Source organism: Doryrhamphus excisus, chromosome 13 (genome assembly GCF_030265055.1).
Source record: "Doryrhamphus excisus isolate RoL2022-K1 chromosome 13, RoL_Dexc_1.0, whole genome shotgun sequence".
Lineage (NCBI taxonomy): Eukaryota > Metazoa > Chordata > Actinopteri > Syngnathiformes > Syngnathidae > Doryrhamphus > Doryrhamphus excisus.
The window spans coordinates 11,962,651-11,979,136 of NC_080478.1; the positions used below are offsets into that span (position 1 = coordinate 11,962,651).

The 16,486-nt window shown below is 39.0% G+C and overlaps 3 protein-coding genes across 10 annotated transcripts in view; 2 read left to right on the forward strand and 1 right to left on the reverse strand.

The window, feature by feature from the left end:
• Positions 1 to 6,993: 6,993 nt before the first annotated feature.
• Positions 6,994 to 16,486, forward strand: part of babam2 (BRISC and BRCA1 A complex member 2) — a 98,431-nt gene continuing 88,938 nt past the window's right edge. The window contains exon 1 of the mRNA XM_058089944.1: positions 6,994 to 7,211. The gene's annotated coding sequence lies outside the window, so the exon portion shown is untranslated. The remainder of the gene's footprint in view (positions 7,212 to 16,486) is intronic.
• mrpl33 (mitochondrial ribosomal protein L33) lies at positions 11,301 to 14,547 on the forward strand. Its single transcript, XM_058089956.1, has 4 exons — positions 11,301 to 11,437; positions 11,734 to 11,752; positions 11,825 to 11,931; positions 14,209 to 14,547. Exons 1-4 carry the CDS (start codon positions 11,416 to 11,418, stop codon positions 14,256 to 14,258), a joined length of 198 nt encoding a protein of 65 aa, XP_057945939.1. The 5' UTR covers positions 11,301 to 11,415; the 3' UTR covers positions 14,259 to 14,547.
• The window catches only part of rbks (ribokinase), a 29,242-nt gene continuing 27,131 nt past the window's right edge, over positions 14,376 to 16,486 (reverse strand). For all 8 annotated transcript variants that reach the window (XM_058089948.1, XM_058089949.1, XM_058089950.1 and 5 more), the window contains one exon: positions 14,376 to 14,871. In XM_058089948.1, the coding sequence (XP_057945931.1) occupies positions 14,698 to 14,871 (174 nt within the window). In that variant the 3' untranslated portion in view covers positions 14,376 to 14,697. The remainder of the gene's footprint in view (positions 14,872 to 16,486) is intronic.

Sequence of the window (16,486 nt, forward strand, 5' to 3'; positions counted from 1 at the left end):
TTACTAAGTGTCACCCAGATCATTAATATAGATATCAGTGCATAACACTGCACCTTTTTTCGCTCAGCCATGGCATGTCGGCTCAGCAGCCATTCACCATGTAGTGTGGAAGGTAATGCGATCTAATTACTGATGCATAGTATGACTAGAATACTACATGTCTTTATTTTTTTTTACCAGTAGGCCGTGTAGTCACCACAAAACAGCAATCATTGTCTTGAAAAAGAGACTGTATTGTTGTATTTATATTAAATTCAAAAATCTAATTTTTGAGTGGTTAGTGCATGGGCCTCACAACTGGGAGACCGAGTTCAATTCCACCCTCAGCCATCTTTGTGTGGAGTTTGCATGTTCTCCCTGTGCATGTGTGGGTTTTCTCCGGGGACTCTGGTTTCCTCCCAAATTCCAAAAACATGCTAGGTTAATTGGCGACTCCAAATTGTCCATAGGTATGAATGTGAATGGTTGTGCCCTGTGATTGGCTGGCGACCAGTCCAGGGTGTACCCCGCCTCTCACCCAAAGACAGCTGGGATAGGCTCCAGCACCCCCGCGACCCTTGTGAGGATAAGCGGTAGAAAATGAATGAATGAATAAAATATAACTATCAGTATCAACAATACGAGTGGCAATGTACAAATGTACAGTATCGCCGGCCTCTAATGACCAGTGGTCTTGACTGCTCTCTATTGGCGGCTCCTTAACACTGCAGATCTTGTGGCGTTGGCGTTGAACAGGTTATACATGTTTCCGTTTGTGGCAGATAATTAAGGTGTGAGGTGTGTTTGTTCAGTATTGCGTGCACTTGTGCCTATTCTTTGCAATACAAGAGGCACAAGTGCATCTTCTATTACTAAACATCCGGCCTCCTTCATTTTTTGGGTCTCTGACCCTGAAAATAATTACTTAGCCTCATTGACAGCCTCAATTATACATATGTGTTATAAGTGAATAAAGTTCATTAAAGGTTATACACTACCAGTCAAAAGTTTAGAGACACTTTCCCATAGATGGGCATGGGATGTCTCAAAAATGTAACCGGTGTAGTTGAAAATAGGAATGCAAGTGAAAAAATCTATAATTATAGCACACGATCTGAGTTGTAAAAGAAGCTGTACCACTCAAAATAGATTCAATGAGTCCAGGCAGTACTGTTACCAAATATGGAGTATTTTTACACAGGAAACCATGTGTGATTCCACCCAGGTGATTGCACAATCAGAGAGAATGAGGGGGCAACTGACTTTATCTGATGACGTCAACAGTTCTCCTCATTTGTTGTTTAACAGATGACAAATAACAAGCCAAATTATTACGCATCATTATGGCCATTTTTAGCGATGTATGTATACCGCAAGCTTTGGCCCACTTGGCCTTGGAAGTCCTTGTCTTTCTCATTCTCAGTGCCCGTGTCGCCCACACTCTTCCCTGGATGGCGGCACTTCTCCTCTTGCTTCCACTCCCCTCCACTCTTCCATCACCCACTGACCCACTGGCGGGAAGTGTGGGGGCCATCTGTGGTGGAGAGGCTACTTTTAGTCTCCAAGGCTTCAATTTTCTGTTCACTGTTTGAAAGAATGATACTGACTTACACAATCCATCTCATTCTGGAGTCCCCAATCAAATAATGCCTTTCAAAATTTGACATGAGGAGTTTCACCAAAATGCAATCAATTTATTTGAATGTTCTCTCTGCAAAGAATCTACTCGTTAATCTTTCACTGAAAAATAGTTCTCACACTCAATCTATGGACTGTTGTTTTTCATTGAGTTTGAATTTGGCAAACCAGAATTTTACCAACCCATCTTTGTAGTGTAGTCGGTCCATCTGTGGCTTATTTTATTAGCTATTGTATGCTTTCTCGAGAACAAAATGCAGTATTGTCGTCTGCAAATTATATTAGCTTTAGGTCTCTTTTGTGACTCTACAATTTTGGTCCCAGTATTGACCCCTGGGGTACGCCTCACAGGCTTTTTACCCAGTTAAAAACTACTTCATACCGTTCTAGTTTTTTTTTAAATTAAGATATTTTGATTCATTTTATCAAAAGCTTTTTTACATAAATACTGCAGCTGTTTATTATCGTCTGCAAAGAATACTAGCTTTATGTACTTTGTGACTCTACAGATCTACAGGTGTAATTAATTTTTAACAATTGTGGTCCCAGGATTAACCCCTGGGGTACGCCTCACTAGATTTTTACCTTGTTCAGAATTACTCCTAACTTTGTAGTTTTTTTAAATTAAGATATTGTGATTAATTTTATCAAAAGCTTTTGTGAAATCCATAAATATTGCAGCTGTGCACTTTCTGCGATCTATTATTGCATTGGTAATTTCCTCTGTTATTTAGTCCCATGAATGTTGAAATGTTAGCTCCGTATCCGCATTGGTTGTCCATGGGCAAATAATTCTTATTTATATATTTTTCCAACCTGTTGTTGAATAGCTTGTCAATGATTTTGGAAAATTGTGGTAATAAGGAAACTAGTTGGTAGTTTATGAATTGATGGTTGTTGCAATTTTTGAAAAATTTTACAACTTTTGCAACAAATATACCAGTCTGAAATGATAAATTACTGATGTCAGCAGTTCTGTAATCTCATTAATGACCCTGTTTTAAATAGTTTCCATTAAAATTCCATTACAATCAGTTGGTATTTTTGCTTTACATTTATGACATCAATAGTAATCAGTATACCATTCCTGATAATATGTTTTAGGATGACAGTCAGTTAAATTGAGGTTTGAATTTAAATGCAGCACTGATTTGAGATCCTATTTTACATGTTTTACTGTAGTAAAATACAAGACAGAGTGTTGATGGCAAAATAGAACAACAGAGGGCAGCAGTGTGTTGTGGGAATGTTTTGACTCAACCAGTGGTTTCACCATAGGCTTCCTTCTCCAATCTATTGGCCAGGACACAGGAGATGGAGCTAATTTAATGAAAGCAATAGGAAGCATGGCAAGCTGTAGTGAACCACGTCACTGGCTCGATATGGAAAGGCTGCACTTAGTTGAGGGACAAAGCCTGACCAGCTTTTCCAAGATGAATGGCGGCAGGGGGGCCACGGGGTGCTACTTCCTCTTTTTCCTCTCCTGGCACTGGCATAATTGCTGAGGTTGCCTAGCGACCGGAAGCATAGAAACAGAAGGTGTCACTTGTTACCTCAGAGCTGGATTTAGCCAAATTGCAAAATAGCCACCGATGGACGGGGCGGGGGTTACAGTGAGGCTCCATGTTGTTACTTTATATTAATATTGATCGCAATGCTTCCTATGAATCTTGTCACAAAAAGGAACAGGAGTATTTTTTTCCCAGTGCAATACAATACCACACAGTTTCTGTTGTGATTAGCTGGCTTACCGAGGTCAATAGCAAGGCACACTATAGGTGGGAGTGAGATGTTTTTGTCCCATATGCACCGTAGGAGGAGATCACTTCTGTTGCTGTACATATAATATTTATAGGCACACAAATATAACAAAGGGCAGTTAATTCTCAGTTCAGCTAATAACTGACAACTCATAGAACTGTCATGCGACTTTCATCACCAGAGCCAACGCCCCCCGATGTTCATCAGTGATTTACATACACTTCACTATCATAGTTTTTCAAAAATATATTACTAAATGATGTTGTTTTGTGGTTGAACGAGACTGATTATTAATTAATTCTATATTTTTTTGCCAAAATAAAGCATTTTTAAGCATAAAAATGTCTAAATGAACTGAAATACAAACATAAGGGTATTAAGAAGATGTATTCAAATTGTGATGTATAGTATTCTACACTGGTCACTAGGTGTCAGTAGGTGCGCTAGACTTCATCGACTTTTAATGTAGGTTTGAATTATTTCACAACACGCGTAATAATATTCATAATAATGATAATTTGAACAACATGGAATATTGTTGCAGCCATAATCCAGCTAAAACGGAAACTCTGAACACAAACGTCACTTCCTGTCCACATGACCGGACTACAATCAACCCAAAACACACAGTGTTTTCTCAGGTACCTACTATATTGGGTAATATGAGTGTAAATGTGACAATAAGGGTGTAATTTCATGTGTAGAGAGGACTAATAATGTTAAAAACTATTAATAAGGTCATAAACAGGTTTTCTATGCTTTAACAATGAAAATATTCATTCATTCATTCATTCATTCATTTTCTACCGCTTTTTCCTCACAAGGGTCGCGGGGGGTGCTCGAGCCTATCCCAGCTGTCTTCGGGCGAGAGGCGGGGTACACCCCGGACTGGTCGCCAGCCAATCACAGGGCACATATAGACAAACAACCATTCACACTCACATTCATACCTATGGACAATTTGGAGTCGCCAATTAACCTAGCATGTTTTTGGAATGTGGGAGGAAACCGGAGTACCCGGAGAAAACCCACGCATGCACGGGGAGAACATGCAAACTCCACACAGAGATGGCCGAGGGTGGAATTGAACCCTGGTCTCCTAGCTGTGAGGTCTGTACGCTAACCACTCGACCGCCGTGCCGCCCACAAAGAAAATATTTTATTTAGAAATAAGGAATCCTACTTCCTGGTAATTCAGTTACGACAGTCAGGCCTGGAACCCATTATTCGTGATAAATGAGAGATTGCTGTATACAGTATAGTGCCCCCTGCCTCTCATGCCGGCTCTACGCCTATCCCAGTTGATTTCGAGCAAAAATGCGGACTACATCCTGGGCTAGTCACCAATCACAAGGCACACAAACCACTACAAATCTATGGACAATTTAGATCCGAAAAAATAACCCCATGGAAAACATGCAAACTCCACAGAGATGTTTCAACAGAGATTCCATCTCCTGACCGTGAAGCTAACATGATAACCATGAGGCCACTATGCATCGCCATCAAGTTCTCTTGGACTGCACTTGAAAAGGCCGAGATGATTGCAGAGAACTCCAGTAGATAGCCGTTTCATTATGTTGCAGGCCTTTTTGGCCCTTCTAATTACAGATATATATGGCTATATTTCATTTCATATACTGTAGCTTTCCCATAGGTGTCCATGAGCGATGCATAGATTTATTCTACATCTTTTTCCAAGTTGTCTTTAAGTATTATGGTTTCTTTTCTATTTCAACTTTTGAGTTCAGTTTTCTAATTTTCACTTGCTGTAATTAATTCCCAATAGTCCCTATACAGTTGACCAAACTACCCCTGGAACTTGTTCTCCTGAATAAGGTGAGCAAGCCCTGAAAATGAATCCTCCATTTTACTGGACCACATATCTTCAGCGGTTTGACTTGAAACTTAAGGATTTCTTTTCCATTCAGCAACTGCTCAATAGTTATCAACCGTTCCATGGTTATGAACTTGATCATCAGCAGTTTGACTTGGAACTTTAAGTCTCTTCTCTGCACTGTGGTTATCAACTAGTTATCAACAAGTTCTTTGGAACCTACAACAGGCTACAACAGGAGAAGATCATAGAGGACACTTTATCCTGAGTTTTGGTTCACACTATTTTCAGGTTAGGTTGATAATCTTTGAATTAAAGAGGAACAAATGTACCTAATATTTACTTTGTAGAACCAGAACCAATCCCTATTTTTAATCTTAAAACTTTAACATGTCCTTTATATGATTTACAACATGTAACCATCTAGCATTGTGATGTAAGGAACATAAAAATGATCCACAATTGAAATAATTATGTTATTTCTGACGCTCAAGATGATACAGCCAATGGGGATTCTTTTAAGGCGTCATCAGCCTGCTTCCGTTCTTCTTTCACTATGCCCTCATATGGCACTTTTCTCACTGCCGCTTATGTTTCCTTTCCTTTCCTTTCTCATCTATACCCCTGCTATCCTATAATCTCACTCACTTGTCTCTCCTCATTCCACCCCAGTCCACTCCACTCCACTCTTGTTCAAATGTCTCCCCATAGATGCATGCAACCCCTCCTGCTTTTCCTCCTCTTTCCTCCTTGGTCCTCCATCTCTGCCTCCATTTCTGGTGCATGCACAGCGGATGGCAGCAGCCCACTCAGTCCTCTCAGGGAGCAGAAGGTTTATCCACTCCCACTCAGGGTTTGCGTCATGGAACACAGAGAAATAGAGACAGATGGGAGGAGGACACATTAGCTGCCTGTTTTGTAACATTGCCGTGGTCAGCATGGACAACTGTGCATCGTAGCTGGTCATTGTATAGTCATCATACCAGGTGACTAGGAGTAGCTAAGATACCTAAATACAGCTGACATGTGTTAATGTGAGCCTATATATGGCTACTATATAACAAATGTTATACAAAAGAACTAACAGACTTTTATCATTTTTGATGTACTGTTGATTGTGTTCAACGGTTTCAAGCCCAACAGGGTCCACTTCACAGACCTGTTGCCTCTACAGAAGTTCAGTGTGAGCGCGTCACCATGAAAAGCTCTGGTGTAACCGTAGCAACGTGATGCACATCACCGCATGACATCATGCATGACACATTTGCTCACATTTACGCATGTAAGAAGGACAATTCACACTTGACGGCTATTACTGGTTTTATGAATGTAAATGAGGATTACATAACATCCTGGTCACATGATTTGTAAATGCATATTTTATAAATGGTACAGAGAATGCAGACAATGCAGTCAAATATGTGTTTGAATGCAAATGATGGATTTACATACACAAAAAGGAGAATGAGATTAAATCTCATTGCGAACTGAACATGAACTGTCAAATCTCAGTCACACACTGTAGACCTAAAATGTGTGATTTCGAATCTACCGTCACATGTTTTGTAATTATAATTCATGTGCAGTGATCGTGATTTGATCTGAAAAAAAACGAAAAAAATAAGTTTGATCAAATGTAGAATTACTGTCACGTGTGTTCATGTTCCCTTTTTAGTTTAGTTTCTCCTTGGATCCTTTTATTTTTGTATTCACTTCCTGTCTTGCCTTTTTTCCATTTTCCTATCTCCCACACCTGTTTCTAATTTCATTCCCTTCTATTTAGTTCAGGTGTGTGCTCCTTCCTTTGTTGGTTTCATTGTTATTTGTTTGCTTTGTTTGGCCTCTTGCCGTTTTTTTCTGCTTATTTGCAATCATTTTTAAAAGAAATACTCTTTATCTGCATTTTGGTGCCGCTCTCTACATCTTGGGGTCGCAACGCAACGACCTACCTGCCGAACGTGACACTTACCACCTTCGAATTAACTGCCAAGTGCAGGTAGGATTGCAAGGTTTATATTGTGTGTAAAGCATTTGATGTGTGGTTCCAGTCCTGCCTCTGCCTGAAACTTCCATGATATGTGTATTGTTATTAGCACACAAGGCATCTTTTCTCTAAACAAAATGTAATATTTTAATCAAGATCTTGTGACACTGCTAATGCTTAATGTATACATATTGAATGTATAAAAATCTATTTGTAGTCTATTTTTGACACTCTAATCAAGCCTGAGCTGTGTCTGTGGTTCTACTCTGCAATAATATTAATTTGCTGGAGGAAGTGCTGTTTATTTGCAATTAATTTGTTTGACATTTTCACCCATAGTCATAGTCAACACAGGCCAACAGGAGATCACTCACTCACAGTGCAACTAAATAAAGTAACACATGTGGAACATACAGTTTAACTGCACAATTTACCATAATGTACCAACAGACCATACAAGTATCACAAACACATTTATAACCCTGCGGGTAATGACCGGTATCAGAATCGGCAGCATGAAACCCTGATCACAGCACCCCCAGTTACTGTTGTTTTGGTTTCACCGTGAGTGAGTCAGGTATTTGGTCTGATAATCTCCTGTTGGTTTGTGATGTGTGAGTAATGGGGTAAAGACCAAGCTGATTCGCGGAATATAAATAACAATTCCTGAAGCAAGTTCAAGTTTGCCTCAAGCTATTTGCTGTGCAACTCAAGCTTTACCAATGAGATATATTTTCTACAAATAAATAATGGAGATTATAAAATAAAAGAAAAATGGCAGGTTTTCCCACAAATAAAAGAATAATGTGAGATCACTGGCCCTTAATTTGTAAAACCTTTTGTGTTCAAATCTGCACCATCAAAATATCTCTCCCTTTTGATCATATCATACTCTGGGTACAAACATAAAAAAACATGCTGTTTAGAACAGTAAACATTACATAACCTAAAAGGGGGCAAAAAATCCCATTATAAGTCATTGGTCCCAGCCATAGAAGAAATACATAGTTAGGTTCTGACAAAAGCTTGGAAATTATGAAGAAGTGCATGCTGCTTGTTGCCTATGACAGAGTGCCTGAGACTATATGAGTCACCAAATCACCTACTATTAATGGGTTATTATAAGTCAAAAGAACAGCAAGGCATTGTTGTTGCAGCTACAGTTATGTTAGGTCCAGAAGTATTTGTGCCTTCATAAAGTAGTCCAGCGGAATTAAAATAATACTGTTATCAACATGCAAGTGTAGAATTAATACACACACACACACACAAACACTAAAAGATGGCATTAGTGTAAGAATTGATTAGAAGCTTTCCAGTCCTTGTCATTTTAAGACTATGAATCAGAAGTTACTGTATTTGTTTATTATTCACCTATATGTGTACTGTGTATGTGTAAGTGATCTGTAAGGCAGTATCAACTCTTCTACAACTTTGTTTTTTCTTTATGCTTTTTTTTTTACTTTATATTTTATTTCTACAATGTGTGGTTCACAGGCCTATAAGAATGTGGTACACAAATTGCCCGGGGTCCGCACTTTGGACATCCCCGATTTACATATTTCACAGGGAGGGGGCAGTGCTAACAAATGAGTGTTCATGCTGTGTTTTCGTAGCACTATCACTAATTGACCCCAGTTACAAGCAAATGCTGGCGCCAGGATTCCACAGTGGTTCACACACGCCTGATTGAGGTGCGCCCCGGTGGCAACCCTCTTGTGAGGATTAAACAGTAAATGCATAATGAAATGAATACTTATACGCTTTCTTTTTTAGACCTTGTCCACACGTAGCAACGTATTTGTAAAACCACATATTTCCCTCTGTCCATTTATGAAAAGAAGGGTGTCCACACAACCTCATGTTTTAAAAACATCACATACATCTTTGGGTCACATGGCAAACGAGTACCACAGGCTGTCAAAAAGTGTGGAAGAAAGGTTGAAAGTGCTATGAAGTAGGACAAGAAAAGTGTAGCTAATGTCCGGAGTGCTGAATGAGTAGGGAGGAGGAATGGAGCTGAAGCAAGTGGTCTCAGCCTCTTTCTCAAAATTAACTCAGAGTGACGCAAGCTCCTCCACACATCCTGACAGCTGCCTGGTTACAGAGCTCAGCCTGTCCAATAACATCCATGCTCATTTCAGCCAGCAGCCCTTCCCACTGGGTGCACAAACACGGCTCATTTTAGCTCCATTAGATGAGTCTGACTATTTACTGTTTGTATGCAAAGTAATGCACAAGTGGAACCATGACGCAACCCTCATTTTCTTAATGAAGATAAGCTGTGAGGGGAAAATTAAACCCCTCTTTTTTTGGGTCCCACAGTGAATGTCAGACAGCACTGTTTTATCTCTAAGGTTGGTTGATTCAGAACAGTCTCTTGCATTTACTCAGAACGTGAGTGTTTAATTCATGAAACTCAGCCAGAAGGTTTGCTGTGTCTACACTATTGTCAAAAGCATGGAAGAAATACCAGGAAGGCCAGTGCAACTCAACAGCAGGACCACTATCTGCTCTTTTTTTTAAACAAGAGTGTGCTCGCTGGAGGTATTCTGACTGCTGTTAGAATACTGGGATGCGATTCTAAGAGCCATTGTCAGACCATATGCTGGTGTAATGGGTCCAGAGTTTCTTTTAGTGTGTGACACTACCTGGCCTCATCTTGTTGTGTATGTTATGCACGTCTCTATACTGTATGAGAGAAGAAATAGTGCAATTGCAACATTACAACATTGCAACAGACGAAAGTGGACAAAAGCAAGTAAGTCACACAAATAAATGAGCGACCGTTACTGGGAAAGAATAGAGAAACAAGAGAGATACAGAGAATGCAACGACACGAGGGAGAGATACTGAGAGAGATAATGAAAGGAGTGAGAGATGCAGTGGGAGGACAGCGAGATAAGTGAGAGGACAGGGACACAAGTGAGCGATACAGAGGACAGGGAGATAAGTGCGAGATACTGAAAGAGGACAGCAAGACGAGTGAGAGATACTCGGAGTGGACAGTGAGACAAATGAGCAATACGGAGAGAAGACATCTGCACAGTTATAGAGAGAAGAGAAGTGAGATAATGAGCGAATGGAAAGGGGACAGCAACACAAGTGAGAGATGCCAACGTATTAGAATTTTGGTTGGATACCCATTACAAATGCAGAAGTTATTTATGTTATCTCAGCAAAAATGTAAATCCAACTCAATCAGAAACCTGATGGCCATGCAGTCATTTTAAGTTACCTATTTGCTGAGATCAATCAGTCAATGTTGTGAGCTGCAGCACTAAGTTAAGTTCTGATTTGGGCCATTTTAAGATGGTCTGTTTGATTTAAAAAATAAATAAATAAAAAAAAAAATAACATCATACCAACAAAACAGCTGAATCAACTCCATCTCGATCAGGAATTCCCAGCAGATGCTCATCTGCTGTTATGGCAACCAACAACATCTGACTGTGAAAGGACAAGAAAAGAAAAAAAAAAAACATTCTAATATTATTGGTCTGAAGCTTACAATCCACACATCCCTTCAGCATGAAGAGACACAATCTTGAGTTACCATCCGTAAAAATAATAAATGACTTTCTTTTGTTCATTGCTTTGGCTATACACTACATTCTCCCACCTTCATCAGCAATGTTCTTGTATGTAACTGCCAAATGTGGGAAATATTTGATCTACTATTTTTGTAGCTCAAATGTCCTGGTTTTCATTGTGCCATGAAATTTTCAAATATGAATATTTGTGAAATACAACTTCAAAGACACTACATTTATATGGTAAGACTTTTAAAAAAGATGTTATTTTCCTACAGGCTAATTTTTGTAATGCAAAAGAGACAATGTTTCTATCATTAGGTTGTATTATTTCGACATTTCATTTGCACCATTGAAGACGTCACTTTGTAACCAGGTTGGTATAATTAATATATTTCAGTGTTTTACTTTCTTGTTGTAACTTTTCTTCCTTAATTCAAAGTTGTCAAATTGAATCGAATAATATCTTGGTTTTAAATCCATCATATATAATGTGTATTTGTTTCAAATTGTTCATTCGAACTCTGGTGAAAAACGCGTTGCCGAACGGAAACGGAAGTAAAGCTCACGTCATCGTTGACCCGGAAGTGTATGTCTCAATGTGACTTACGAGTTTGGAAACTAGAGTAATGCTTTTTTTTTTTTACCACGTATTTAATAAACCTTGCTGATTTTTTGGAAATATGTTCCTTACTTCAGTCAACTGTGAGTATTCAATACTTATATAAGGTGCCCATATACAATGATATATAACAAGGATGTGTGAAACGTAATCTAGCAACGCTTTTTATCAGCGAGTTCGTTTCCAAGATAGCATATATGCTAATCTGTTCTATTCAGCGAAACAGGAAAAAACAGAACGTGCTTGTTTTGTCTTCGATACGTTCTCATTGCATGGTTATTGAACATTATAAGGAGGACGCGAATTGTCGCTCCCCCCTAAAAAGGTATGAAACATGAACACGCTTGGTACCATCTGACGGTCTCTTCTTTCTTTACAGTGGCCAAGGCAAAATCCAAGTAAGTAATGCTTAACTCTACATTTTTACACCCAAAGAGAGAATGTAATGCTTATGTTGTGTACTCTGCGAGGACCATCCTGGTGCAGATGGTGAGCGCTGCCGGGACAGGCTACTGTTTCAACACCAAGAGGAATCGTCTTAGAGAGAAACTGGTACTGCGCAAAAACGATCCATTAGGTAAGATGCGATTGTATGTCACATATTGTTAGCATCGCCAGCAAGGCAGCTTAAGATGATGCAATCATGTATGTATTATATATTTTTAATGAGACAGGAGCGAAGTAATTTGTCAAATCAAGTATTTGTTAACAGGAGGGCACATTTGTTAGGGTTACGTGTGAATTGACTCACATATCTCCCTCACAAAAACACAAGCTACTGTTTTAGCCTGGCAAGATGAGACTCAACTCCTATCCCTGACATCACTTCCTGTCCACCACTCACTCTGTTCCCTTAGGAACCCATATATAGCAACACACATGGGCATGAGTCTTATTTATGTTTTAAATGGCTTATTTAGTCTTATTTTGTCAACCATATTGGCTAACCCGAGGTGACCTTTAATAGTGTTAAATGTATATTAGAAGGTTGTTTCTGTGCTGTAACTATGAAAATATTCAATTTATAAATAAGGAATCCTACTTTGCAGAAATTCACAGATGGTCGGGTCTAGAACCAATTAACTGTGATAAATTACGGTTTGCTGTAGTCTCTTTGCTCGAGTCACAAGTAAGTGTGCCAGTAATGGTTAGTTTTGGTTTCAATAACAGCTGCACTGAAAGTATTAAGATCAGTAAATCTTAAATTCAAGGCAACCAGCCATTAAAAAACAAATTGGATTAGCAGTACAAATGCATTTTATGTTAGGAGGAGGAAGAACATGTGATCTTGAAGATTATTTCGTAACCAGTATGCTCCTAATAATGGTAGGGGCAACACTGTCAATGATCTCAGGAATTCCAAAATAAGTTTACTGTACATGCTGAAATAAATCAAATGCTGCTCTACTTGACCTTTTATTTTGAAGCCCCAAGTGTCAGACATATTCCCAGTCCTCCGTCCAAATTTGGCAATGCCGGCCAATCATTAAAAGCAATTTACACCTACATTGCGTGTACTATTACAGTAAAGAATAAATGTTGTAGACTACAGTGCTTGTTGAAAATCACCATGAAGGAGTGGCCAAACAATGGGCTGTCACGAAGTACTGGAACGCGAAAGAACGTACAGAATGTGACAGTACTGTATGCATTACATAAAATTGCCATATGGGCAGTATAGTAAATAGTTTTAATGAGGAGGTAGTAAAGCTACTATTATGAGAAACTAAATTGGATTTATTTTGGAAAATTAGGTTCGTGAAAAAGTAATTATAATATGGGAATAAAGTTTTATATTTACATCAATAAAATTAACCAGGAGAAAATGGAAAAAAACAGCAGAATACAAAAACATTAAAAATTTGTTATAAGAAAAATATGAAACTGCTAATATTATGAAGAAAAATAACAATTTTAGTAGCAGAGTTTAAATATGACAGAAAAAAAATGTGATTTATTCATACTACTTTTTCATCTACATCACAAAGCCAAGATGCGTTATGGACATGCATACTATATGTGTCCTTTCATTCTTCAGTATGTGGCTCTCAGTGGATAAAGTTTGGACACCCCTTTCTATGCATAGGGTCGTAGTGTCGATTTATATAAGAAAAATGCGTCAGTGCCGTCTCTCTGCTCCACTTTCTCACTCCACTGCGTGTCCTCCGTGGATGCTGGTGCCCTTTGAAAATATTTAGCAACTTTCCATGAAATCTTGAGGCAGTAGAAATATCACAATATAAAAATAACCAATGTATTGTACCTAGCACACTACATTTTGTTTGGGAATATTTGACGTATGTCATGTAACAATCACGGGTTAAGTACAATATTTCATCCACTGCTAGCTGTCATTTGAACCCCTTAACAAGACAAAATCAATCATTTTTATGGTAAGCTTACTTTAATAAAGTGAGACATTTCCGATTAGCAACCCCAAAACAGAGATTGAACTAAGATACAATTAACATTGTTTATTAGCGAAAAGCAACAAAAAGTTCTTAATTAGTGCAAATAAGCCATGTGGGTAAAATACATTGGATAAAGTGTAACAAAAGGAGGCACAGCCAAAGTATGAACATCAGAGCTGCTAGGTCCTAGCACAACATGTGACCTGATTGATTTGATCCCCTACCAACCAGTAAGAAGTGGTTATGGGCTCATCTTTGACGTTTGTGCTTGCCACCAAGGGTTTCCCATTGATTACATTCATTTCATGCTCTTTTTCTGGATTTTTTAAATTGATATAGTCTGTCTGTCGCTGTTAAAATAAACTAAATTAGATGGACTGTTCGTATGTTTGGACCTTCAATGTCTTTTCTCAATGTTTATAATCTGCTTTCTCTTGTTGCAGTGAACAAGCACGTCCTGTTCTTTGAGAAGAGGAAAATCAGATCCATCTAAAAATGGACCGGAATATATGGACAGTTAACCTGTAATCTTTCCAACAGACATATTTGTTTATACCCATGGCAGGATGATTTCCAGAAATTAATACCACAAAACAAACTTCCATGTTGATATAAAGTATTTATTCATTTGGCATGCCATCACAGTCATGTATTTTGTTATTTCTATATTTTAGAACCATTCAAAAAACATAAATGACAAAGTGAGTTTTGTGCCTGTTCATGTCACCATGTCACAATCTGAAACTATTCCAAATAAAAACATTAGAATGAATTCTTCAGCTTCATTGTGCATTGAAGTTATTGTTCTGTATGCTCTATATATGTACATCATTCATGGTCCTTCAATAGTTGATGAGATGGCTCAAAAGCAGCATATTGAATTAAAAAAAGCCAATCTAACTTCCGGTTAATCCATATTTGTATTTCTGCTCTCAAAAAAGCTCAGCCGCTAAATCCTGTTTATGTGGAAAAGACGTCTGCGTGCCCATGGCCTGCACGCTCACTCCTGCCACTTGACCTGCTCTCCGGGCCGCCTCCTCCAGTTGCATGGTGGGATAATGAGCCATGTAAAATGCCAGCGCTCCAATGAAGCTGTCTCCTGCACCCTGAGGAGAAGACATGATGGAACAATGTGTGCTTTAATGTTATCTGTCTTGGATAATACTGTACTTTTCACAGTACACACATATACTACAGTCGTGTATATAATACCAGTGGCATTTACAATTTATGAATAACTATTTTCAGTAACTTAACAGTATTTGGACAATTTATATAACTATGAATAAATCACCAATAGTAAAATACCTAAAGGAGATGGATTTTGTCGACTCAGAAAGCCGTCACCGGCAGGGGGTGCTATGGCACATGACCCTTTGACGGTCTATTAATATTACACCTTGTCGACACATTTCAGCGTCCACTTATTCTAATAAAATGCTGCCCTGTGATATTTAGACTGTCTAATATGAATTGGAGATGTGTTGCAACCTTGCTTAAAAATAAATAATGAATAAAGAATACTATAAGTGCCTAAGTGCCTTGTTAATTACACTTAAGCAGCTGTAGCCATAGTTGTCAACAGTGTTGGACCATGATGCATGTCTCAACCATTGATAGAGATGGAATGTGCTGTCTCCACCCTGGAAGGGGAGGGGGGTGTTGGTGGCTATGATGGGATGGGGTGCCAAAGGGTCGAACTGATGGGAAAAGGCACAATGGCATGTTGCGACCTGTTCGTGTAAAACCACAACCCCCCCTCCCCCCCATCCCCTTTTTCTCTCCCCTACACACTGGTTCTCACAAGTTCGCATCATTACTCATCACTCTCAAAAGACTTCATTGCACTCTCTGGTCTGGGAGGTACTCATGTCAACCCCCCCCCCCCCCCCCACCTCAGAGTAACCATATCAGGGCCTTGCTAATGACGCTGTCAGAACAGGTTTGTGGGGGGTATGACTTGCGATGACAAGGGTTCGAGATACGGGGGGCAACCATGTACACAACAGCTCTAATAGACGACCCTACTTAATTTTAATACAAGGCATGTGATACAATTAAAAAGGATCCACTCTCTTCCTGGTCCACACTACGGGTGTGACTCCTGGACTGGAGAGATGCTGGAAAGAGTGAGATCACGGCTGAAACATTTCACAGGCTTGTTGGATTTCCATGTTGGGACCCATGTTGTGTTTACGTCTCCTGTCTGGTAGCTGGGCCGGGCCACTGCGTAGCAAAAGTGATGCCACTCGTGAATTGACACTATTATTGAGCCATTGCAGGGAATTACATTACTACGGCAGCCATATTACCAGACAGTATAGGACAAGCGAAAATGAAAAAATACAGAAAGAATAAACAGTCTCCTACTATATGTAGATAATGTGTTATCAATACTTGTTTATCAATATTGTGCAATCAGCATGCATTTAAATGTGCAATTGTTAAAGCGATACAATACATGCTCACACACTGTAATTGAATTTAATGACCAATGTAATCAAATGTAAATAAATCAATGCCAGCTACACTAACTGTTTAGCTTGTACAACTACAACAGTTACAAATTACAAAGGTGACTGCGTCAAGAGAATAAAAACAAACACACTAGCAGTCATTCATGGAATCCAGTGCATTTAATGATGTGGAACTTTAATGGTACAAAATACCGACAGTTCAGCAGTAGTAGTGTTATTTTAGCAGGATTCTATTTATTCATTT